At 52.8% G+C, this 24,448-nt stretch overlaps 1 protein-coding gene across 2 annotated transcripts; it reads right to left on the reverse strand.

Moving 5' to 3' along the window:
* Positions 1-396: 396 nt before the first annotated feature.
* LOC120856204 (fatty-acid amide hydrolase 1) lies at positions 397-21,669 on the reverse strand. Of its 2 annotated transcripts, XM_040231265.1 has the most exons (15): positions 21,262-21,669; positions 11,340-11,453; positions 9,325-9,459; positions 8,990-9,123; positions 8,701-8,907; positions 8,410-8,450; positions 8,065-8,189; positions 5,924-6,049; positions 5,310-5,407; positions 3,797-3,896; positions 3,499-3,539; positions 2,501-2,540; positions 1,897-2,005; positions 1,242-1,387; positions 735-1,021 (listed from the first exon to the last, which is right to left on the reverse strand). In XM_040231265.1, exons 1-15 carry the CDS (start codon positions 21,454-21,456, stop codon positions 893-895), a joined length of 1,740 nt encoding a protein of 579 aa, XP_040087199.1. In that variant the 5' UTR covers positions 21,457-21,669; the 3' UTR covers positions 735-892. The 2 variants fall into 2 exon arrangements, with proteins under 2 accessions (XP_040087198.1, XP_040087199.1); XM_040231264.1 differs by lacking the exon at positions 1,242-1,387 and having other exon boundaries at positions 397-1,021; positions 21,262-21,471.
* Positions 21,670-24,448: the final 2,779 nt, after the last annotated feature.

The following is a 24,448-nucleotide window of genomic DNA, read 5'->3' on the forward strand; positions in this document are numbered from 1 at the left end:
TTCGGGCATATTTTTCCCTCTCCCTGGGATGTCCTCGTCCCCTCCCTCAGCCTCTGGGAACTTCAGTCTCTAGGCAACACAGGTTCTCCTCCTTCAGGAAGCCTTCCCATAACACCCAGTCCTTGACTTGTCCTGCAAACACTCTCTGCCAGATCATCTTGTCTTGGGCTTGCCTCCCCAGGCCTGTGGGCTGCTCTCCCCAACAGCATCCCAGACTCCCTGCTGCCCTGTGCCCAGCCCTGTGCTGCCCGCTGAGGACAAAGATGTAGAAATCGTGCCCCTGCGTCAAGGAAAGCCAGTGTGCTGAGGCAACCCACCTGCAGACGCCCACCGCACAGGGCTGATTGGACAGAAACAGCCCCCCTACTCCAGGGCTCAGAGGCAGAAAGAGGGATCTGAGCCAGGCCTCAAAGGATTTAATGGTAGAGGAGCAGAAAGGGCCTCCTCAGCAGAGGGAAGGAGCAAAGGGAGAAGAGAGAGAGAAGACAATGTCTAACAAAGTAGGGCTTAGTCTGAGGGTTGGGAGGTAGGGACGGGGAGACAGTGGGTGAGGGTGAAGAGCTGGGGCTGCAAGAGCCACCCCGAAAAACCTGTGTCCATGCTGTGAGTGACGGGAACTAGAGGAGGTTTGGGAGCAGGAGATGGACATGGCTGAAGTCGGGTTCTAGAAGGGCGGGTGTCCAACCCCTGGGCCCCTAACAGTGACCGCCAGAAAGCACACACACACCAGACATCAGTTCTTGACTGTTAGTCGTCATGTAATGCCCTCTGGCTGCCACGGTGAGGGGGGTGGTCAGGACAGAGAGCGGAGTGGCAACACAGCCCTGACCAGGCTGGATGCAGCTCCAGGCGGGTCTCGGGTCCTCCGGGGGGGCGGGGCGGGGGGCCGCAGTCAGGACAGCTGCTTGTCCGGGTTCATCAGTTGCTCCACCTCCCGCATGAACCGCAGACACAGCTCTTCCTGCCAAGGCAGAGCCACGCACTGCACAGCCACGGGCAGCCCCACGCTCTTCCTCACAACCTGCAGGGAACACAGGCATCAGGACCTGAGGTCTCAAGGCAGGGCCCCACCCAGATCTAGGAAGCGACCCAGCTGGGGAGGAGGGGCAGCACAGCAGGGCCCGCCCACAGTCTCTAGGGGTCCTACATTAAGAAAGGCCGACAAGGCCTGTGCCTGGTTATACTGTCCTCTCCGCTAGAGGAAGGGGTCCCGGGGGGGGAGACAAGAGGAAGAGACTCGCCTTCCGCAGCATCTTGTCCCAGATATCCCCAAAGTAGCCCTTGTAAAGCTGCAGCTGGGCCTCATCCTCGGCGGTCACCGTGGTGACGGGTACCACCCCCGCGGGGAAATCCAGGCAGTTGTAGAGCAGAGTATAGCTGACGGCCCCTGAGACACAGCACAAGGGGCTGGAGCAGGTCAGCCGACCTTCCGTGATGACTGTCCACTCCGAGCCCCCATCTTCCACCCTAAGAGATGGCACTGGCCTCCACCAGCAGGGAGGGGTTCTCTCCTAGGGCTGAGACTTGAGTGAGAGGGACAAAGCCCAGGAACCTGGATTCAGGGCAGGCTGGAGAGCCCGCTAGTGCTTGCCCTGTGCCTCCCCCCCCCGCAGCTTCATTGCTGTTTTCTTGGTTTACCTAAATCCCACCTGGATTTCAAACACCACCTCCCAAAACCATAGACTCTGTAACAAGACCTCCAACTTGAATATCGCTGAGGAGGAGCTCATTCCCTCCCAAGGCATACCACCTGACTCCCATCTCTCCAGCCAACCAGACTGCGAGCCTATCGGGGGTGGAGTCCTTCCCCAGGGCTCCTCTCCTTCTACTTCCCAGCAACCCCACCAGGCACAGGGCGGAACTCAGAAAAGAAGAGACAGGGGCTGCCAGCCTCACCTGTGGCCTTGCCTGGGCCATTCAGGTCCAGAGCAGGGCCCAGCATGGGGGTGAGCAGCACATCCAGCTCCAGGGCTCTCCACTGGGCCATCACGGAGTGCCGGTATACCTGCGGAGGACACCCACACGCCCAGTGAAGCACCCAGACCCAGCCCATCGCATGGATTCTGCAGCACAGGCACTGAGGCGGGGTGACTGGCCCCATGCCTGCCCCAGATCTGAACTGAACCACACAGGATGGAGGACCTCAGGATACTCAGACAGGAATGCTTTCAGGGGGCATCAGATGTTCCATGGAACCACAGAGACCACTCTTCCTGCCAGCGTGGGGCCACGGAGTGTTGGTTACAGGCAGCACCAGAGTGGCAAAGAGGTGTCCAGGGCAGGAGTCCCACCCAGGCTGACCCAGGCCCTTAGGATGGGCCTCTGGGCAAATGAGGGTCACAGAGCAGGCCCCAAACGGCCCAATCCAGGGAGTGGGAGCAGGGGATGATGGGCCACTCTAGGGGACCAGAGGGACCAGTGTCCAAGAGACCCCGAGGCATATGCCCTGTCCGGCCTCACCCCCACCCGCCCTACTCTAGTCCAGGGGCTCTGGCCTCACCTCAATCTCATGATGCAGTTCCCAGAGCTTTCCGACTGACCTGGACAGAGGGAGTAGAGTCACTGACCATGATGATCACAGCCATGGGGATTAGCAACATCAGGCCCCTACTCTCAAAACCTCCCAGATTTCCTTCCTTCTCAGACCCTTCTCAATTCCAGGGCACTCTGAGAAGAAAGCAGTGCAGGGCAGAAGTTCTAATCCTTAAGTTCATATCCCATGGAGTCCCCAAGAGGGACTTAGGCCAGACCCTTAGCTACTCTTAGGACACAGAGCCGCCCGAGGTCCTCAATGCCTGGTGGTGAGAGAGCAACGGGCTTCCCCCGTGGCTCAGCGGTAAAGAAGCCACCTGCAATGTAGGAGCCACAGGAGACACAGGTTCAATCACTGGGTAGGGAAGATCCCCTGGAGGAGGGCATGGCAACCCACTCCAGTATTCTTGCCTGGAGAAGCCCCTGGACAGAGGAGCCTGGCGGGCTCCAGTCCATTGAGTCACAAAGAGCTGGACACAACGAAGCGACTTAGCACATACACATGAAAGAGAAGGCAAGTCCACAAGTTGTAAGGGCCTGAGAATCAGGCAATTTACTCCCATCTTTTCTGGCTTGAGGCCCCAAGGGGCAGGCAGGAGCCGGCACAGTGCAGTTCGGTCTCTAAGACCAGCACCTCTCACGGGTCCCCAATATTCCCCGCTCCTTGCCACCTACTAGCTCCTGTCTGGGCCTTTCCACCCATGTCCAGGCAGGGCAATCTCCTCCTCTTCATCCTCTCCCAACCTTGCTCTCCTTCAGGTCTTTACTCTCCAGCCTTTCCTCTATCTTGCTAAGACATCTTTAAGACTGCCGCCGCCCCCCGCCCAAGGCCACAGAGGTTGCCACCCTGCTTAGACCACTTCCAGCCTCAGAAGCTACTTCTCCCATCATTTCTCATTGGAAAGCACTTGGACCCAGGTCAGGGGGACAGTTGTGCAGGCATCTGGGTGTCGGAAAATCTCTTACCGAGACCTCATATTGTTGAGAAAGGCTGATAACCTTGGGAGCTGCAAAAGAACAGACACAGTCAGTGACTAGACTTTAGGCCAGGTGTAGCAATAATCTTCAGGCCAAGCCACCTAGGCCTCCTCCCTCTGTCCCTCCCCGCAGGCCCCAGGTCAGCACTCCTCTCAGCAAGCAGGTTGGCTGAAGATTGAAGAGCATGAGGGGAGGAAAAGAGATAGGGTGGGGGCTGAGAAGAGGAGGCTAAGGGAAGGGGGAAAGAGCCCAGTGGTGCCCACCCTTCCACTCCTTGTGCCCTCACCAGAGGCTTCATCATGAAAGCCAGCAGTCCTTTAAGCCATCCGGGCAGCCTCAGAATTGAGATCAAGTCCCCCAAGCAGGGATCCACGAAATCACCTTTGCTGGGAGACAAAGGGTCCAGGCCAGGTGCCTCTACCCAAGGCGTCCCTCCTGGCTCACCCCCGCCTGCGGCACTCCCCAGTCTCTACTCAGTGACTCTACCTCCATCCTCACCAGACTCCGGTGACCACAGCCTCCAGCCCTCCAGCCCACCTCTCCTTTCCAATATGTGACATATGTCTGCAGACCCTTAGGGATGCTTAGACTCCACCCATACCCACTGGAGCTCCCCAGGGCAGGGCTCCCTGTCTCCCTCCATTGCAAACTCAGCTCAGAGCAATAAGAACTGTGGGCAGCATGTCCCTGGCCCAAAGATACTGCCGAGGGCATCCCCCCACAGATGCTGATGCCAGCCTGGAGGCACGAGTGGTGTAATCCCGAGTGGGTACACTAATCCTTGCCTCTGAGGCTATCTCTGCTCTCCATCTCAGGGAAAGGTCTCAGGCAGCTGATTCTGGAGCCTCACCCCGAGGGCCAAACTGAGGGGTGGCCCTTTCCACTGAAGTGAAAGTTGCTCAGTCGTGTCCAACTCTTTGCAACTTCATGGAATAGTCCATGGAATTCTCCAGGCCAGAATACTGGAGTGGGTAGCCGTTCCGTTCTCCAGGGGATTTTCTCAACCCAGGGATCAAACCCAGGTCTCCCGCATTGCAGGTGGATTCTTTACCAGTTGAGCACCAGAGAAGCCCAAGAATACTGGAGTGGGTATCCCTTCTCCAGTGGATCTTCCTGACCCGGGAATCGAACCGGGGTCTCCTGCATTGCAGGCAGATTCTTTACCAGCTGAGCTACCGGGGAAGCCTCCCAAACCATACTTGGCTACTGGCAGAAGTCCATTCAATCTGGGCATGCCCCCAGGAGGCATCTTCACAGACCTGCCCTGCCCTCCTCAGCCTTTAGAACTGAAAACATCCCCGTGGGACCAGCTTCTCAAATATGAGCTCTGCAAAGCCCCATAAAGCTGGTGTAGTCCAATCTTCTGACTTTTCAGACAAGAAAACAGATTCTGCTCAAAGGCGGAAGATGTGGCACAAATCCAAGGAGTGTGGAGTAATGGCAGGTCTACACCCCTGCCCTCCTGCTCGACTCCACCCTTGTTTCTCAAATTTCCCCAATAGATAAGCAACTTCCTACACAACTCAGCCCAGGGCCAGGCCAGGGCTGCTCAATCCTGCCTCTCCCCACACTGGCACCTTTCCAAAGTCTCCCTGACAAGGCAGCTCTAGGCTCAGCTTGAAGCCAGAGGGATGGTAAGGTCCCTGCCCAGAAAGCTCCAGGCCTTCTTCAGGTTCTGCCGAGGCCTGTCCCCATCTTCCCCAGTGGCCTGTCCCAGGGAGGAACACAGCACTCACCTGCTCTCTCTGCATCTACCCACGTCCTGATCCCACCACCCACCCCCAAACCCAGTCACTCACAAGTTCTGTAGGAAGGTTGTGCCGCCGTCACTGAACAGTCCGCCTGTGCCCAGGGTCTCCAGAGCGTGGGGTATGTTGCTCGGCAGGAAGGGAACCAGCTGCAGAGATGGAGGCATGTAAGGTTCCCAGACCTAGAAACCCTTGGGTCCTACCCCCTAAAACACACTGTCCAGGCAGCCCTCAGCCCTCACGCTGCCCTCACTGGAGCCACAAAGGCACTCTTGTTGGCCCGTGGTAACTCCCCATAAGATATGTGTCCTGAGAGGGGTCTAGAACCACATATAAGCCTGTCTCAGGTGAATGGCCCCAAGCCTGCCATCTCAGGGCCCTGAGAACCCCTGGACAGCTGTGCACCACTGTTTGTGGTTGACGAGGAAGGACCACTCCATGCAGCTCCCACATCCCAGCTCAGAGGTGAGGTTACCATCAAGCATGCACCCCAATGCTTCCGACCAGCCCCTTTTTACTGGTCCCCCAGGGATCGAATTTGCGACCTCAATCTCAGATCAGGGTGCAAGGGTGCCAGGGATGGGTAGCAGCCATGAGTACCTAGAAGGCTTCCCTGAAGGAGGGGCAATGCCAGGACCTGTGGGTTCCCCCCTCCCCTAGCATACCGTGTGGCCAGCAACCTCAAGTCTCTGCTTGGTCTCCAGCAGGGCCCGCTTCATGGCCGGCGTGGGCATGGTATAGTTGTCAGTCTCATAATACCCTACACGCAGGGGCTGAGAGCTCCTGTAGATCTGGGGGCAGCACACACGAGTCAGAGTCAGAGTCAGGTCAGGAGACGGTGGCCCGAAGCAGGGCTCCCAGAGCTCAGAGCCATTACTCAGCCCCAGACACAGCTTTGAGGCTGCTGCCTAGATCCCCCGAAAACTGACCGCCAGGGAGGCCAGCCCCTGCTTTATCTGACCCCTTCACAAAACACCTTCCCAGTGACTCTGCAGGTGGACAGAGCAAGAAGGAGGATTCCACAGGCTTCAGGTCTAGATAGAGAGACAGGCCCTGAGTAGGGGTGGGACTTGCCCCAGGCCACTCATCAGGGTAGAGTGGCAACATCAGGGTGGAAACCCAGGTGTCCACAGCCTGTTTCAAGGATGCAAGTCCTGGCTCCCATAATAGATTGTTCCAGACCTTGGGACAGGGGCCTCATTGCCTCTCCTCCCTCTCGGGAAGGGGCCCTTGGGTAGAGTTAGAACATCTCCTCAACTGAGGAGTGGGAGCTTGCCCTCTCTCGCCCCAGCCCAGATCTCATGCTGTCCAGGGGTCCTCACCCCTTCCCAGGCAAGAGGTCTGTAGGGAGTAATGCCAGACCGCTGAGAAACGGCACTTACATCACACAGCTTACACAGTCTACATAAACATGGCTTTACTATACCTCCTGGAAGAGGGGATGGCAACTCACTCCAGTATTCTTGCCTGGAGAATTCCCATGGACGGAGGAGCCCCAAGGGCTACAGCCCATGGAGTTGCAGAGTCAGACACGATTGAGTGGCTAAGCACACACTATAGCACTCTCTAGCTCGACTACTCCTGAAATCTGTTGCTCGTAAAGGACAGGTAACTTTATTAGTCATTCTTAAAAGACCTGTCAGCTCTTCAATAGGATCACCTAACAACAGTTTATTCTCCAAGACTCCTTGAACTGCTCTCCTCAGAATCCTCACCTCGCTACACCCACCAGTCCTAACCAATTACATTATGACCCAGTCCTAACCAATCCCCTACACTGACATGAAAGTGAAAGTGACTCAGTCGAGTACGACTCTGCGACCCCATAGACTATATACTCCATGGAATTCTCCAGGCCAAGACACTGGAGTGGGTAGCCTTTCCCTTCTCCAGGGGATCGTCCCAACACAGGGATCAAACCCAAGTCTCCCGCATTGCCGGCGGATTCTTTACCAACTGAGCTATCATTGACATATCCGCCAACAAACTAACGTCAATATTCTAACTTTGTGCTCCTTCCCCATGCTACTAAGGCTCTGTGTAGGCAGCGCCCTCCCTCACCACGGACAGTAATACACTCAGCCTTATCTGATCTACAGGCTGTTTGGTGATATCTGCGGGTAGCCAGTATCTGACAGATCCCGGCCCACAGATCCCAGCTTTCTCTGGGAGAGAGATCGCTCCGCTTTTATCTGTTCTTAACTCACTCAGCCTCTGTGCCAAGCATTCTGCTGGAGGCTGGGGATAGAGAAATGAATGCTGTTAAGAAAGGCTCCTGTTTACTGGCTTGTCAAACGTGGGAGAGGTTCAGGAGTTCTCTCTCAAGCTGTTCTTAGCCTCAAGGTCCCTCCTGTTCCACAGCGACAGCCCCACGGCTCTGGCTCCCAGCCAGCCAATCTGAAAGGCTCCGGATTTCCAAATACAGGAAAGGGCACCATCTGGTGGCTGTTCGCAGAGGTGCCGCTGTGCTCGGTCACTCGAGTGCTCGACTCCGCAACCCCCTGACTGTAGCCCGCTGGACTCCTCTGTCCACGGGATTATCCTGGCAAGGATACTGGAGTGGGGTGCCATTTCCTGCTCCAGGGCATCTTCCCGACCCCGGGATTGAACCCGTGCCTCCTGTATCTCCTGCACTAGCAGGCGGATTCTTTACCGCTGTGCCCCCACCGGCAGAGGTGCTAGTGCCGGCCTTAGACCCCCAGGGGCTGGTTTTCCAGAGACAGGGCCTCCCCGGCCTGCCTGCAAGGGCTCAGGAGCACCAGTGAGCCCCGAATCCATCCCCATGCCTACCCCCACCCCTGCTCACCTCCTCCCTGAAGGGCAAGGGGGGCACAGTGGGGTCCAAGCGGAACATGTCCTCACACAGCAGTGCTCGCAGGCATAGCGCCAGGCTCTCCACGTCCCGGGCCATGGGGCCGACTGCCAGCTGTACTGTGGGGCAGGGAGGGGAGGAGAGAGAGATCACACAGCCCCGAGGGGTTCCGGGGCTGGGTCCAAACAAGGGTTGGGCTGGAGCCCTGGAGTGTGAGCAGATAGGAGGTAGGAACCCGGACCTAGAGTGGCCTGGGGGCCCAACACTGCCCCGAGGAGAGGCAGGGGCAAAGGTGCAGACCCCCCTCCTCCAGGGCGCATTGGGAACCACAGACCTCACCTGCTGCCTGTCCATAGACACAGCCCTTCAGGCCACTCTTGCTGGATAAGAAACACAAGATGTTGGAAATGGGAAATGGCCACCCCTTGCCCAACCCCACATCCAGTCAGCAGCCCCCAACTCTCTCACCGCTTTGGAAACTAGGAACCAGGGGCTGGTGGTGCTGTGACACTACCTCCTAGCAAAACCCCAGTCTGGGGACCCCTGCCTGGAGCCCAGAGAGGTGGGAAGCTAGGCCAAGGTCACACAGCGGGACTCAGAGGCTGCCTCCACCCGCCACCTACATCCTACCTGAGGCGGTTCCCCGTGGGTTTGAGGCCGCAGATGCCACAGAAGGCTGAGGGAAAGCGGATGCTGCCTCCAATGTCGGTGCCTAAGCCCAGTGGGGAGCCCCCAGCGGCAATGAGGGCCCCCTCGCCCCCTGAGGAGCCACCTGGGCTCTTGGAAGGATTCCATGGGTTCATGGTCGGGCCAAAGAGGGGGTTACTGCAGTCAAAGCTGGAGGAAGCGGGAAGGGGTCAGCCCCTGACATGTGGGTACCAGTGCCCCTGCGCCCCGCCCTGCAGCCCTGGGACCCAACCTGAACATGGACTGGGGGACATTGGTGTGCACAAAGGGCAAGGCGCCCTGCAACTTCAGCACCTGCACCACCACACAGTCAGCCTCCGCTGGCACCCCCTGGTTCAGGCTCAAGCCCAGTGTCGAGTCCTGGCCCTGGAAGCACGGAGGGTGAGAGGACATGGGTGATGAGCCAGGGGGCTTCAACACACAGAGTCTGCCTCCACCACCACCCCGCAGGCCAAGGCAGGACACACCTGCGGTGCCCTCGCAAGGCCTTTGGGCCTAGGATTTCCTCTGAGGGCCCAGGGTGACTCAGGGCCCAGAGCTGGCCGGCAGGCAGTGGGCAGGGCGCACCTTATAGCTGAAGCACTCCTTGAGGCTCACGGGGACGCCATAGAGCAGGCCCTGCCTTGGGACCTTGCACAGCTGAGGCTCACAGTCTGCCAGGTAGGTGGTCACACAGTTAGTCCCTTTGTTGACTTCCCAGGCCTGGGGGAGGGAGAAATGGACATACGACAGAGTGCGGTGAGGCTGGCTTCTTTTGTTTTTTCAACTGTGGTGAAATCAGTATAGTGTAAGATTGGCCTTTTCAAATATACACCCAGTGACAGGGTAACCATTAACATGACCCAGAGCCAGGAGCACAGAGGGTAAGTAGGCCCAGTACTGGCCTCACTGGGACATGCGGCCCAGCCTTACTCAGGCTGTCTCTGACCTTCAACTCCAAGACAGACAGAGAGAGAGTGCTCCGAGGACCAGGACACTCAAAGGAACAAGATACTGACCTCAGGTGTCCTCCAGAGATGAATAGAGAGTATGTGCTGTGCTCCGAGGACCAGGACATTCAAAGGAACATCTGAGGATACTGACCTCAGATGCCCTGCAGAGGCCGAGCTAGGAGGAGGGTGACCCTTGGCCACCCCACCCACCTCCTCCTTCAAGCCACACAGGTGCCAAGTGAGGCTAGATCCCCGTGTTGAGTCGCATGAGGAGTCAGTGCAGAGCAGGGCTAGACCCAGGCTTCTGCTTCCTGGCACCCAGCACTCTCCTCTGCCCCAGGCCTGGCCCACACCTGCCCAGGTGAAACCTCCACCCCTCCCCAGGAACACCTGAATTTGAGGAATGGCTGACTGATACCAGCTGATAGGAACATGAGTGTGGCCCTATTGCCAACTCAGGTATGTGAAATCTGTCTGCTGCCCAGAGCAGGAAAAGAGGAGGCCAATCTGTAGCCAGAATGCTCTCTGTGGATGCTCCCTCTGAAGGCCTGGAGATTTTTCAGGGACATGGATTCAAAAGAAGCAACCCCATCTGTTGAGACTGTGTCATTTCAATGCACCCGGCCCAGGGGTGTCCAGTCCTTTCTCCACAGTCCCTCTCTGTCCCCCTCTCAGCTGCAGTCACTCACACCACTCTCACATCCCTGGCACTCATGGCCACCTGCTTAGGCGTCTCAGTCACTGCCACGGACTCTCTTCCGAGAGATCACATACAAGTCATTTTCATAAAGCACAATTTCTTCCTTCATTTCGTTTCAAACACATTTCTTGAGCGCTTACTATCAACACATGAAAGACATAGTGTTAGGCCCTAAGGCACAAAGACAAATAAGACTCTGTCCACCAAAAGCCCACATATATGTGCCTTGGGAAAGGAAAAGACAAGGCAAGCCCTACAACGTGATGAGAAATGTGCTGTTGGTAAGTGAACACTGAAGAGGAAACCCTAACCCAGACTTGGGGGGGAGGAGGGTTATGGGAGGCTTCCTGGAAGATGTGACTCCTCTCTGGGCCCTGGAGACTCAGGGGAGCCTGTTGCACTGAGCAGGGCAAGAGGAGGGAGAAGAGCCTTTCAGGTAAAGGGAACCCCAGAGCACGGCAGGCTCTGAGGGCCAGGTAACTTCCAGCAGCTGAGCTGCCGATGCCCCAAGCCCCGGAATCCTTGACCAGAGAGAACGCTGGAATGCTGAGCGGGCAGCTGGCCAGGAGACTGGTGCTTGGTCCTGGAGGGAGACTGGTGGAAGACCAGGGTAACGGGGGAGACAAGAGGATGGTCTAGAGGGAGCTCTAAGAGGGAACAGACCAGACTCGGTGACTGATGGGGTGGGGGTGGAATAGGGAGGGAAGTCTGGGCTAAAAGCCAGGTTTCTAGGTAGGACAACATGCTCAGCGTCCCCAGCACATGCACACACACAGAGCCTTCTCTCTCTCTCCCTCTCTCTCTCTCTCATATACACACACAGCTCTGGCTCCCTCCCTCTCTCCCTAGCAGCCCTTGGCACTGTGGTCCCACCATGGCCCTCCAGCCAGGTTTTCCCACAGCCTTGCACAGAGAGGGGAGGAAGGAGCGCGGTCACTCCCTGGCCTTACCTTTCCCATGTAGGTGAAGAGCACAGCCTCGGGAGACAGGTCCCCACTGTGTAACTTCTGTACCAGTTGAGGCAGGGGCAGGGCCAGCAGCGCCTCCGAGTCCAGGTCAGGGTTCTGGGGAGACACCTCGGATCAGTCCCCTACTCCCCCCAGGCCTCATGTGCCTGCAGCAGACACCTATGGCCCATGCCCCCAAGTCCCAACACCTACCAAGCACGTGCTCACTGTCACATGCCAGCCCATAACAGACACCCGTGGCTCTGACATCACAAATGTGCTCCAGCCTGGGCAGGCCCTTGCCACCTGTGGACAGTACAGATCTATCTCTTCCAGAAGCTCACTCAAGGGGGACCCAGGGAGAGGCCATGCCCAGGCTGAGTATTAGACCATTATGAAAAAAAATCCCCAGATGGCGCTAGTGGTAAAGAACCCACCTGCCAATGCAGGAGACGTATGAGACAAGGGTTCAGCCCCTGGGTGGAGAAGAGTCTCTGGAGAAGGGTATGGCAACCCACTCCAGTATTCTTGTCTGGGGAATCCCATGGACAGAGGAGCCTGGCGGGCTACAGTCCATAGCATTGCAGAGAGTTGGACAAGACTGAAGCAGCTTAGCACAGTGGTTGCTGAGTGTGGCCACACACCTTGTTGATGTGCTCTGTTTGGATTAAATGTTACCACCATTCCCACTGCACAGCTTAAAGAAACTGATGTTCACAGAGGGGAAGTGCCTTGATTAGGACTTGCAGATAAACTATAGTTCTCTGCCCATTCAGCACAAGCTGCCCACTGGCTGTCCACCTGCACCTAACTATTCAACCCTTTGGGAGGGGAGGGCAGAATGAAGAAAACCCTGTCCTAGGTGGCTGGGGTTGAAGCTAGAGCCACATCGAAGAGAGAGTTTTTTTCCATTCATTCCATAAATATATATATTAGGCATCTACTTTGTACCAAGGACCATGCTAGACATGGGGATACAGCAGTGAACAAGAAAGTCACCTCCCAACAAGGTGCAGAGTTGGGAGTGAGGAGATAATTTGGTGGCTCAGTGATAAAGAATCTGCCTGCAATGCAAGAGACCTGGGTTCAATCCCTGGGTCAGGAAGATCCCCTGGAAAAGGAGATGGCAACCCACTCCAGTATTCTTGCTTGGAGAATCCCATGGACAGAGCCTGGGGGGCTACAGTCTATAGGGTTACAAAGAGTTGGACACAACTGAGCAACTAATACACATAGGTCATTTATAAGTAAACAAATAAGAATTTTAGATAGCCAGAAACAAAGAAAATAACATGGATGTACTGAGTGGGCAGCACGCAGGTAGAGAGGGTGGTCAGGGAAGAGCTCGACGAAGGAGGAGGGACGTTGGTCAGACGCCCACCGCCAGGACTCAGAGGCCTCCAGAGTCTCTGGGATCAAAGCCCCTGCCTGCAGACTCCCGTGGCTTCCCCATCAAGGGCTTTGGGCTAATTAGGAGAGCATCTGAGTTCAGCCACCACATCTCATCTCTACCCTCCTCTGCTCTTGCCAAACTCACCGGGGACTTCCTCGTTGCCCAATACAACAAACACTGGACTCTTCATTCTGCTCCGAGTCTCACGGAGGCATTCACAGGGCTGACTTCAGACTCCTCCTGGGCACAGGCATACCCCTTTCCCAGGGTTCCCTCCCTCCTCTATGCTGCTTCTGTCATCCACTCGTTCAGCCAGTCAACACACATGTTCTGAGCACCTACTCTGTGTCGAGCACTATGTTAGGGCTATGAATTTAGAGACAGCCTAGACAGACAAGTCCCTGCTCTAGAGCTTACCTTCAAGAAAACAAATTAATTGAGAAAAATAATTTTAAAAAGAAGAAAAGAAATTTTAATAACACAAGGGACACCCCTGGTGGTCCAGTGGTTAAGAATCCGCCTTCTAGTGCAGGGGATATAGGTTCCATCCCTGGTTGGGGAACTAAGATCCCACATGCTGCAGGGCAACTACGGAGCCTGCATGCTCTGCAGTAACAGTCCCCAACCTTTTTGGCACCGGGGACCGGTTTCAAGGAAGACAATTTTTCCACAGGCAGGACAGGTGGGAAGGAGGTATGGGGGTGGGGGGGTGTTCATCAATAATGCGAGCAATGGGGAGTGGCACATGAAGTTTCAGTCACCTGCCCCAGAGCTCACCTCCTGCTGTGCAGCTGGTTCCCAACCCACCATGGACTGCTACCGGTTGGTAGGGGCTGGGGACCCCTCCTCTAGAGCCTATGCTCCATAATAAGAGAAGCCCGCACACGGCAATTAGAGAAAGCTGGCATGCTGCAACGGAGACCCAGCAGAGCCAAAGGGTTTTAAAATAAAATAAATTTTTAAATTAAAAAAAGAAAGAAAGTTAATAAACGATGGCAGATGACGGTAAGCGTGATAAAGGAAGTAAACAGAGTCTGTGACAGAAAGAACAGCGGACTGACTCAGATGCGCTGGGCAGGCGGAGACATCATTTCAGCTCTGACCTGAAGCACAAGAAGGAGCCAGACACAGGAAGAGGCAAAGGCTCCTGGAGGTTGCTCTGGGCACCTGCTCTTCCCTCTCTGATGCTGGGAGAAGTCATGCCTCCTCTTGGCTTCCACTCCAGGCCCTACACCTATCACCTGGCCTCTAGATCATCTTCAGCCTCCAAATCATCCTTCGCCTGACCCAGCTGAGCTCAGACCCGCTCACTGGGCTATTCCCTTTGTTCCCTCTCTTCCTGTGTCCTTCCCCTGAGCTCACTGCCTCCTATCTCCTTTCCACCGGCTCCTCTTCACGCAAGGAAGGACGCTGCCCTCTGTCCTCAGCTCCCCCTGCTTCCACCCACATCTAATCGGCCACCACACCCCTAAGTAGCTCTGGAAAGTGGCCACCTCTCTGTCTCCTCTACTGAGACCCTTGCCACTGCCGACCCTTTCTCTACTGGGTCACACAGAGGCCACCTAGCTGGCTCCTCTGCCCAAGCTTTGTCACCAGACTGCACAGCTCAACGATGACCTCGCCTTGCCTGTCCCCTTCAGGTTGCCTCCCACCACAAGGTCCAGGAGATGTTTCTAGGCTGAGGTCCTGTCAGAACCCCCTGTACCCCCTCAGTGTGACACAGCCCACTCACTCCCACCTCACGCCCAAAGCTGAACACCCATCGCACCCACCCACCACACAGCCTTTGAAATCCAGCCTCAATATCAGGAATATGCTACCCCTTCCCCAAATTTGTTGAAGGGATATAACACTTACTTGGGATTCTTTTTTCTTTTCTTTTTTTAATGATACAAGGAGCTACAAGGAGAAAAAAATGGATCCATGATCTACCCGCAACATATTAGATAACCCCTGTGTGCTACATTGCTTCAGTCGTGTCTGACTGTGACCCCATGGACTGTAGCCTGCCAGGCTCCTCTGTCCATGGGATTCTTCAGGCAAGAATACTGGAGTGGGTAGTCATGCCCTTCTCTAGGGCATCTTCCCGACCCAGGGATTGAAACCGGGTCTCTGCATTGCAGGCAGATTCTTTACCATCTGAGCCATCAGGGAAGCCCAGACAACCCCTGATGACTTTTTTTTTTAAGATATGCAAATAGAAAGGAAACACTCCCCTCACCTCTAGGACCACCCTGACAAATCCCTCTTCTGAAAAGGAAACCATAGTTAACAGTTTCTGATGAACCCTCAAAGGGGAAAAAAAAAATGTTTGTGAAGAACCCACAATGTATATAGTTGTTTATATATATTCTATTTTTGGACAGAAGGATCATACTATATACACAGTTCTATGCCTTGCGTTTCTCCCCTCACAATGAAAATAGCAAGATTTTTTTCCGATTATATAAATATGTGCTCATTGTAAAAAATGAAAAACGGCCTACCAGTCTGTGGAAGAAAGTAAAAATCACCAGAAAGCCCACCACACTGGGGTAATGACCACTAGGAGCCTGATGACCACCATTCCCCACCTCACCCAGGGTGTCCACAGAGGCCCTGTGCATCTCAGCTAGAAGCTGTCGGTGAGCTCCTCTCAATTCTCAGCACAAATGTTCATTCTTTTCTCTGCTCTTCTGTGTTGACAGTTGATGACACTGTTGCTAACAGCTATTTTTAAGTCTTCAACTAGTTATCAGGCAGCTGAGACATTTTCTCTTTCACAAGACACCAGAGTAAGTCTGCATGTCCAGGAGGCCAATCGAAGAACATGGAGGAAATCAAAATTTATATGGAGAATGCAGGGAAGTATACAAATAAGATCTCACCAAGCATGTGGCCATCTGTATGCCTTTTTTTCCAAGCATAGGATATTTCAGCTATCATTGAATCACTGCCCCTCCTCAACCTGTTTTTCTCCTGAACCACCTACTGTTCTAATTCAGATACCCTAGATGGTCCTCCAAGTTTGTTTTTTTTTTTTATTCATGGTTCCCTGGTGGCTCAGATGGTAAAGCGTCTGTCTACAATGCGGGAGACCTGGGTTTGATCCCTGGGTCGGGAAAATCCGCTGGAGAAGGAAATGGCAATCCAGTCCAGTACTATTGCCTGGAAAATCCCATGGACAGGACAGATGAGCCTGCTAAGTTACAGTCCACGGGGTCGCAAAGAGTCGGACACGACTGAGCTACTTTACTTTATGGTTTATTGTTTTTTTTTTTTAATCACTTCTGTTCTATTTCAAGATATACATTCCATTTGATCATGTGACCACTGACATTGACTAAAACAAAAACCATACTGTTCTTCCATTCATTTACTGACTTGTTTTGAAATCAGCTTCAAGTTGGTCTTGGAGATGCCAGGAAATGGAACTACAGGTCAGATCCAGTTGAAGGGAGAGGCATTTGTAATCCAGTGGGATTTTGACAAAGGGGCTTGTAAGGTCTGTGCGGGAAGGGCATTCAGGTTAAAACCAGAGGTGCAGAGGCGCCGAGGTGTGGGCAAGTGGGATGGCTCTCCCAGTCGTCATAGTCTATCAATGGAAGTCCCTCACTTCAGTCTAGAAAGGACATTAAAACTTACTTAGGGGGCTTCCCGGGTGGCTCAGTGGTAAAGAATCCACCTGCCCGTGCAGGAGATAAGGGGTCAATCCCTGGTCCGGGAAGATTGCACACGCCGTGTAGCAGCTAAGCCCATGTGTCACAACTACTGAGCCTGTGCTCCACAGCCCAAGAACCATAACTATAGAAGTCCACGCACCCTAGAGCTCATGTTCGTCAACAAGAGAAGGCACAGCAATGAGAAGCCCGCATGCCAAAAGCAGAGAGTAGCCCCAGCTCACACAGCTAGAGAAAAGCCCGCGCGGCAACGACGACCCAGCACAGTCAAAAATAAAACAACTCATTCAGGCAGTAAGGTGGAAGCAAATGGGCACACTCATGTTACAGATTAAGCCTCACATGGTCAACAGAGTGTATGAAAAGCATAGCCCACTCTAAAGTTGTTCTAGAGTCCCAAAAGAGATGAAAAATTTTGTGATGTTCAAGAGGCGCTTGGCTCCAGCAGCACCTTGGGACACAGGACGTATCTGGGTCCCAACTCACTTCTCTGCAGTCTATCAGGCAGGAGCTGTACCACAGGCTGCTGTATTCACCCAGGGCCCTTCTGACCTCAAGGCCCCCTTCTCAGTGTGGGGCTGGGCTGAGAAAGCCCCAGAAGAAAGACTGTTGAAACAGCCTCAAAAGCCCCAGCAGCTCCAGCACCAAGCAGAAAGAGCCTTAGGGGTAGAATGGAGGAGGGGCTTCTCCCTAAGGTTATGTGTGAGTGAGCTCAGGTAAACCGCCCACCTTCCCCAATGGCTCAGTGGGTTAAGAATCTGCCTGCAGTGCAGGAGACTCAGGGTTCGATCCCTGGGTTGGGAAGATGCCCTGGAGGAGGAAATGGTAACCCACTCCAGTGTTCTTGCCTGGAGAATCCATGGACAGGGGATTCTGGTGGGTATACATACCATGGGTCAAAAAACAATTGGACCACGACTGAGTAACTAAGTACACAAACTGTTCATCTCTTACTGATCCTAAAGCTGTTGTCTTCAAGACCTCAACCCCTGTGCTGACTGCTCAAAACAAGACTGCTGAACTAGTTCTCCCTTTCGTCTGCCAGTCACCGGAAAACCAAAAGGGAATTTCCCTATGTACTCATCTGGAAGAGCCAAGTTTTGGTGTTCTGAGGTCAGGCTCTGACCCACAGAGGGTGTTTAAACACCTTTTGGTATTTCAAGGCCAAAACCTGCCCTGGAAGTTATTGTTGTATTGTTGTTCAGTCACTAAGTCATGTTCTGCTCCTTGCAACCTCATAGACTGCAGCACGCCAGGTTCCTGTGTCCCTCACTATCTCCTGGAGTTTGCTTAAATTCATATCCATTGAGTCCATGATGCTATCTAACCATCTCATCCTCTAATCCCCACCCCATTCTCCTTTTGCCTTCAATCTTTCCCAGCATCAAGGTCTTTTCCAATGAGTCAGCTCTTTGCATCAGGTGGCCAATGTACTGGAGCTTCAGCTTCAGCATCAGTCCTTCCAATGAATATTCAGGATTGATTTCTTTTAGGAAATCTACCACGGAAGTTCAGTTCAGTTCAGTTCAGTCTCTTAGTCATGTCCGACTCTTTGCGATCCCATGAACCACAGCACGCCAGGCCTCCCTGTCCATCACCAACTCCTGGAGTCCACCCAAACCCATGTCCATCGAGTCAGTGATGCCATCCAACCATCTCATCCTCTGTCGTCCCCTTCCCCTCCTGCCCTCAATCTTTCCCAGCATCAGGGTCTTTTCCAATGAGTCAGCTCTTCACATCAGGTGGCCAAAGTATTGGAGTTTCAGCTTCAACGTCAGTCCTTCCAATGAACACCCAAGACTGACCTCCTTTAGGATGGACTGGTTGGATCTCCTTGCAGTTCAAGGGACTCTCAAGAGTCTTCTTCAACACCACAGTTCAAAAGCATCAATTCTTCGGCGCTCAGCTTTCTTTATAGTCCAACTCTCACATCCATACATGACCACTGGAAAAACCGTAGCCTTGACTAGATGGACTTTTGTTGGCAAAGTAATGTGTCTGCTTTTTAATATGCTGTCTAGGTTGGTCATAACTTTCCTTCCAAGGAGTAAGTGTCTTTTAATTTCATGGCTGCAATCACCATCTGCAGTGATTTGGGAGCCCAGAAAAATAAAGTCGCCACTGTTTCCACTGTTTCCCCATCTATTTGCCATGAAGTGATAGAACCGGATGTCATGATCTTCGTTTTCTGAATGTTGAGCTTTAAGCCAACTTTTTCACTCTCCTCTTTCACTTTCATCAAGAGGCTCGTTAGTTCTTCACTTTCTGCCATAAGGCTGGTGTCATCTGCATATCTGAGGTTATTGATATTTCTCCCGGCAATCTTGATTCCAGCTTGTACTTCCTCCAGCCCAGCGTTTCTCATGATGTACTCTGCATATAAGTTAAATTAGCAGGGTGACAACATTCAGCCTTGACGTATTCCTTTTCCTATTTGGAACCAGTCCAGTTCTAACTGTTGCTTCCTGACCTGCATACAGATTTCTCAAGAGGCAGGTCAGCTGGTCTGGTATTCCGATCTCTTTCAGAATTTTCTACATTTTATTGTGATCCACACAGTCAAAGGCTCTGGCATAGTCAATAAAGCAGAAATAGATGTTTTTCTGGAATTCTCTTCCTTTTTCCATGATCCAGCGGATGTTGGCAATTTGATCTCTGGTTCCTCTGTCTTTTCTAAAACCAGCTTGAACATCTGGAAGTTCATAGTTCACGTATTGCTGAAGCCTGGCTTGGAGAATTTTAAGCATTACTTTACTAGCATGTGAGATGAGTGCAATTGTGCAGTAGTTTGAGCATTCTTTGGCATTGCCTTTCTTTGGGATTGGAATGAAAACTGACCTTTTCCAGTCCTGTGGCCACTGCTGAGTTTTCCAAATTTGCTGGCATATTGAGTGCAGCACTTTCACAGCATCATCTTTCAGGATTTGAAATAGCTCAACTGGAATTCCATCACCTCCACTAGCTTTGTTCGTAGTGATGCTTTCTAAGGCCCACTTGACTTCACATTCCAGGATGTCTGGCTCTATGTGAGTGATCACACCATCGTGATTATCTGGGTCGTGAAGATCTTTTTTGTACAGTTCTTCTATGTATTCTTGCCACCTCTTCTTAATATCTTCTGCTTCTGTTAGGTCCATACCATTTCTGTCCTTTGCTGAGCCCATCTTTGCATGAAATATTCCCTTGGTATCTCTACTTTTCTTGAAGAGATCTCTAGTCTTTCCCATTCTGTTTTTTTCCTCTATTTCTTTGCATTGATCGCTGAGGAAGGCTTTCTTATCTCTCCTTGCTATTCTTTGGAACTCTGCATTCAGATGCTTATATCTTTCCTTTTCTCCTTTGCTTTTCACTTCCTTTCTTTTCACAGCTATTTGTAAGGCCTCCTCAGACAGCCTCTTTTTTTTTTTTTTTTTTCCAGTTCTTAAAAATAAGGAAAGGCTGTTGCTCCAGAAAGAAACTGGATGTTTGGATCCAGGTGCTGATGATTGGAGCTGAAGTGAGGGAAAACCCACCCTTCTACTACCCCACACCCCTGCCAGCTGGTGGATTCCTTGCAACCAAAAGGAGAGTTATGTAGGCAGAAACTGTGGGCAGATTCCTGCAGCTGCCCCCATACATTCCTTGGAGCCGGCAGAACTCAGCTAGCTAGCTGCACAGGACTTGGAGTCTCCGGAGCAGCCGAGGTTCTCTAGGCTGGGCCTGGCATCACTGCAAGGATCCCTGTGCAGGGCACCAGGGAGCTCTGCCAGAGAAGAAGGATCAGACAGTGATGAAGCTCTGCTCAAGTAGGCAGGGAAAGTGGCCAGTTTGGATTGAGTACCTAAAAATGAAATGATTGTGTACTTTCACTGATTGTGTGCCATGTCAATGAGTAAAGGCTAGAACCAGATATGTTCTTATTTCAATAAATAAATAAGACGTTTTCCTGGTCCAGGAATGGTATGGTGTAAATTCATACCAGTATATCCAGGTAAACCCGCAAAGCAATCAAGGCCACAGCCAGGGCCTGGCATCCAAGGCCTGGGTCTCCCTTCCTAATCTTTCTTCCATTGAAATGAGGCTGGATGGTTCCACCAGGCATCTAGGTTCTAGTTCTAGCTCCTGCCTCATCTTGTCCCAACCAAATTCCATCCAACACCCCTTGGGGCAAGTCGTCTCTTTCACAGCACATAGGAACTGAGCTTGGTATTTTGACTTGGAACTGAGTCCAGTGTGTCATACACCTAGAGGAAAGCCTCTTCTTCCAGGCCGCTTCCCTCACCCCCATACACACACTGAGCTGATCCAGAGGGAAAGAAGCTTGTTGACAGGTCACCCAGGGAAGGGCTGGAACTAAACCTATCCATGAAAGGAACTTACAACCCATCCGACTCCACGGCCAGGTGGCCGGGGTCCTCCTCAGCCGGTAACTCCCTGAGGACTTGCGCAAGTCTCTCCCCAGCTCCCTCTGAGCATCCTCAATGAGTTTGAACTGTAAGCTCTCAGAAATCCCTTGACCATCAATTACTTTATGATTCCAAAGTCCTAAACCCAAGCATCCTATTGGTTCTCATCTTGCAGTTTAAGCCTCCTAGTAAGTCCATGATCTTGAGATTATCTGGCACACAGCAAAGCTCCTCTTTGACCCAGTGAGGCGACAGCCGTCGACGACCTGCCCTGTCCCTTTCGTTTCCATTCCTTCCCTAAGCCCCACCTGGCTCAGAAAAGAGTACGGAATGCATGATGGCGAGAAGGGTGTCAGAAAGTTACAAACCTGCGCTGCCCACACACCTGAGCTGCCGGCCGCCCGTCCCTCCGCGCGCCGGGGCGGCTCAAAGCGCTGCTGCCACCCCGAGCCCTCCCCCTCCACACCAGTTCCAACCCCTGCTGTCACCTGGAGCCGGAAGCGCTGCGCCGCCTTGTCCATGGTGTCCAGGGCCGCTTTCTGCCTCCTTCGCGCCCGGACCGCCGAGGCCCGCGCTGTCCGGCGACTGGACCAGCGCAGGGCCAAGGCCGCCGCCAAGAAGCAGCAGGCCAGGGCGGCCCCGGAGACGCCGGAGAGCTCGGCCCACAGTTCGCCCAGCACCATGATGCAACCGATGAGAATTCAGCGATCTCGGACTCCACCGCAAAACCCGGCCTGGATCAGCCCGGGATCCAGCGCCCGCCTGCGCCGGAGGGGAGGCAGGGACAGTAGAGCGGCTCGGCCAAGCGCTGTTGCCTGGCAGCCGGCTGGAGACAGGTGGAGCGCAACAGTCAAGGCGAAGCGCCACGGTTCCACTGGGACGGCTCCCCAAGTTCTAAGGCTCTGGGCGGTGCAGAGAGGGAGGAGCACCTGCTTCCCGTGACGAGCCTAGCAGCCGTTGGGCGGCCCCGTCTGGCCTGGCCTCAGCCCAGTGCACCCAAGACCCTCAACTCAGGGAAGATGCTGTCCAACCCGAGCCACTTCGGGAAAGAGGATGGAGAGCAGCTACAGACTGTACCCGCGGACCTGATTAACCCTGCAAAGAGTTTAGCAGTATCATTCTTGGAGAAGCTTGTCTTAGGCTGTGTACCGCAGGGCACTCGCCTCTCCCCTGCGTGGGGATTGGGGGTGCCAGCAGGAGAGGGGCACAAGATGTTTCTCTCAGGGAGTCCATCTGCTACCCCCTCCCCTCCCCAGTCCTGGGACCCAATGTCTTTAGGGAGGTGGGGGGAGGGGAGCGGATTATCTATATACACACAATACTTCTCCAATCCAGGCCTCTCTCACAGGTCTTTATGTGCTCAATTTCATTTGTCCTCCCAACAGAGAGATGAGGAAACCTTTTTTTAATCCTCATTTACCAAAGAGGGATTAAATGACCCCCTCTGTGGGTCATGCAGGTGACTGAGTGGAGATTCAAACTCAGGTTTAATCCTAAACCATTGCTCTTAACCATCAAGCTGTACTACCATGACTGCCCCTGGAAGTGAGGCTGTGTGGAGTGGAATGTGATGTGGGGAAGAGTGCTTTGTGGCTGAGAAACGCTGTTTGCCAAAACACTGCTGTTCATCCAGTTCTATCTTTACCTCTGAATCCATGCTTTTTCCTTGAAAAGGAGAAATGCCTATAATGTAAGATTGTTAGGAGGAGTCTGTGAGATCCTGGCTGTGAACTGGGGAACTTGAGGGTATACCAGATCTTCACTCTAGCCTCATGGAGCTCAAGGTCTGGTTGAGAAGGAAAAAAACATGCATAGAAAAAACAAAAGCCATGCTTTGGTGGAAATGCAGAAATCATGTGACATGAATCCAAACAGCAGTAAATGCTGGGCCCTTGGACTGAATAGCCTTTGGGAAAGCCAGATAGCACAGTGGTTTAACGTTTGCCTCTGGAGCTGGAGTGTCTGGTAACCCATCTTTGTTGCATGACTATCCCCGTTTCCTTACCTATAAAATGAGGATAATAATACTCCCTCTAATGGCCAATTCTCTAGTACTATTGTAAGACTCAAATGAGCTAATACCTGAAATGCAGCCAGAACAAGGCCTAGCCTATTGTAAGCAATCCATGCATATTAATTATTATATTACTGTTGTTGTTCTTTATTATTAGAATAGAGCCCGGTGCGCTGGAGTCCATGGGGCCCGCAGAGAGTTGGACACTGCTTAGCAAATGAACAACAACAAACAGAGACCTACAAAGAGGGTTTTTCTGGCCTGAGAAGCCTAAGTTCAGGAACCAGACTATCTGAGTTCAAATCCTAACTTTGACACTGTGGAACTTTCAGTAAGTCACTCTAACCTCTTGTGCCTCAGTTTCCTTATCTGCAAAATGGGAGCTAATAATAGTGACTCCTTCATAAAATTGTGAAGATTAAATGAGTTAATTCAAGGGAAGAGCTTAGAACAGTACCTGGCCCGTTGTAAGGGCTCAATAAATGTTGATTCATTGTTATTTTAAGCAGAGTCATGATGCAAGTGTTTTGAAAAGGCAATATGGAGGAGGACTGGGAGAGGCAAGCTGGAGGCAGAGATGTGGAATGGGAGAGCGGGGAGACTTGAGAACCCAGCAGGGAAAGGTTTCCAGGGCTCCACCTGTATTATCAGAAAAGCATCTGTAACTCAACACACCATTCCAGGAGCCAAAACAGCATGCCCCGCACTCAGATGTGTGTTCATATTTGCAGTCACTCAAGCAGGCCCTGATGGGTTTCCTAAGCAGGATCTGGGTCTTCACCCACTAACTGGTGACCTTGAGCAAGTCATCCTTCTGTATCCTCAGTTGCTGAGTGGGAAGACAGGTGAGTACCCTGCCAAGTGCAGTTGGAGGTGGGGACAGGGCAGAAAGGATGTGGGGGAGAGCTTGCAGAAGGGAAGGAAGCTTCTCAGATTCCAGAGAGTTTGAAGCCTTTCTTTGTTCTAGGATGAGAAAAGGGAGTGTGGTCTGGTTCTCAGCAACTGCTCTGCTTTGTTTCCCTTCCTTTCTGTGAGTCTTTCCTTAATACAGAAGGGGTGGACAGAAGTAGGGCACAGCCTTGCTCTCAGGAACTCACAGGTCCACAGGTGACACAAGATTACCACACTCAAAAGCACTACCTGTGGAGCATTTTATAATTTGTAAAGCACTGCCAGGTCTTTGGCCTCAGTTGCCTGAGCCCCTCACCACCTCAGAGGTGGTTCTATTATACTATTATACTCTCCTCAGAGGTAGGGGAGAATTTGTCTTCTCTGGTAAATGATTTCAATCCCACACCTTTCTATATCTCTGCTCTGTGCAAAGAGCTCCTCCATCCCTTCAGAAGGGAGCTATTTCCCCACCCCTGCAAATCTGAGCTGAACTTTGTGGCTTGTTTTAATGAACAGAATGCAGTGCACAGGATTCTGTGCTAGCTCTGAGCCTAGGCTATGTCAGCTACAGATTGGCACTTGCCATCTGCCTTTACAAAGATTAAATCGTGAGCCACTGCAGCTGCAGACTTTCAACATCCCTTGAAAGGAATTCAGAGTGGAGAGCAGAACTGAAGTGCTCCAGGGAAAACTGGCAGAATGGGTCATCAGATAGTTAGATATTTTTAGGAGCTTACTCTATGAGCCCAGTTCTTGTATTTCCTCACACC

Source organism: Oryx dammah, unplaced genomic scaffold, assembly GCF_014754425.2.
Source record: "Oryx dammah isolate SB20612 unplaced genomic scaffold, SCBI_Odam_1.1 HiC_scaffold_28, whole genome shotgun sequence".
Lineage (NCBI taxonomy): Eukaryota > Metazoa > Chordata > Mammalia > Artiodactyla > Bovidae > Oryx > Oryx dammah.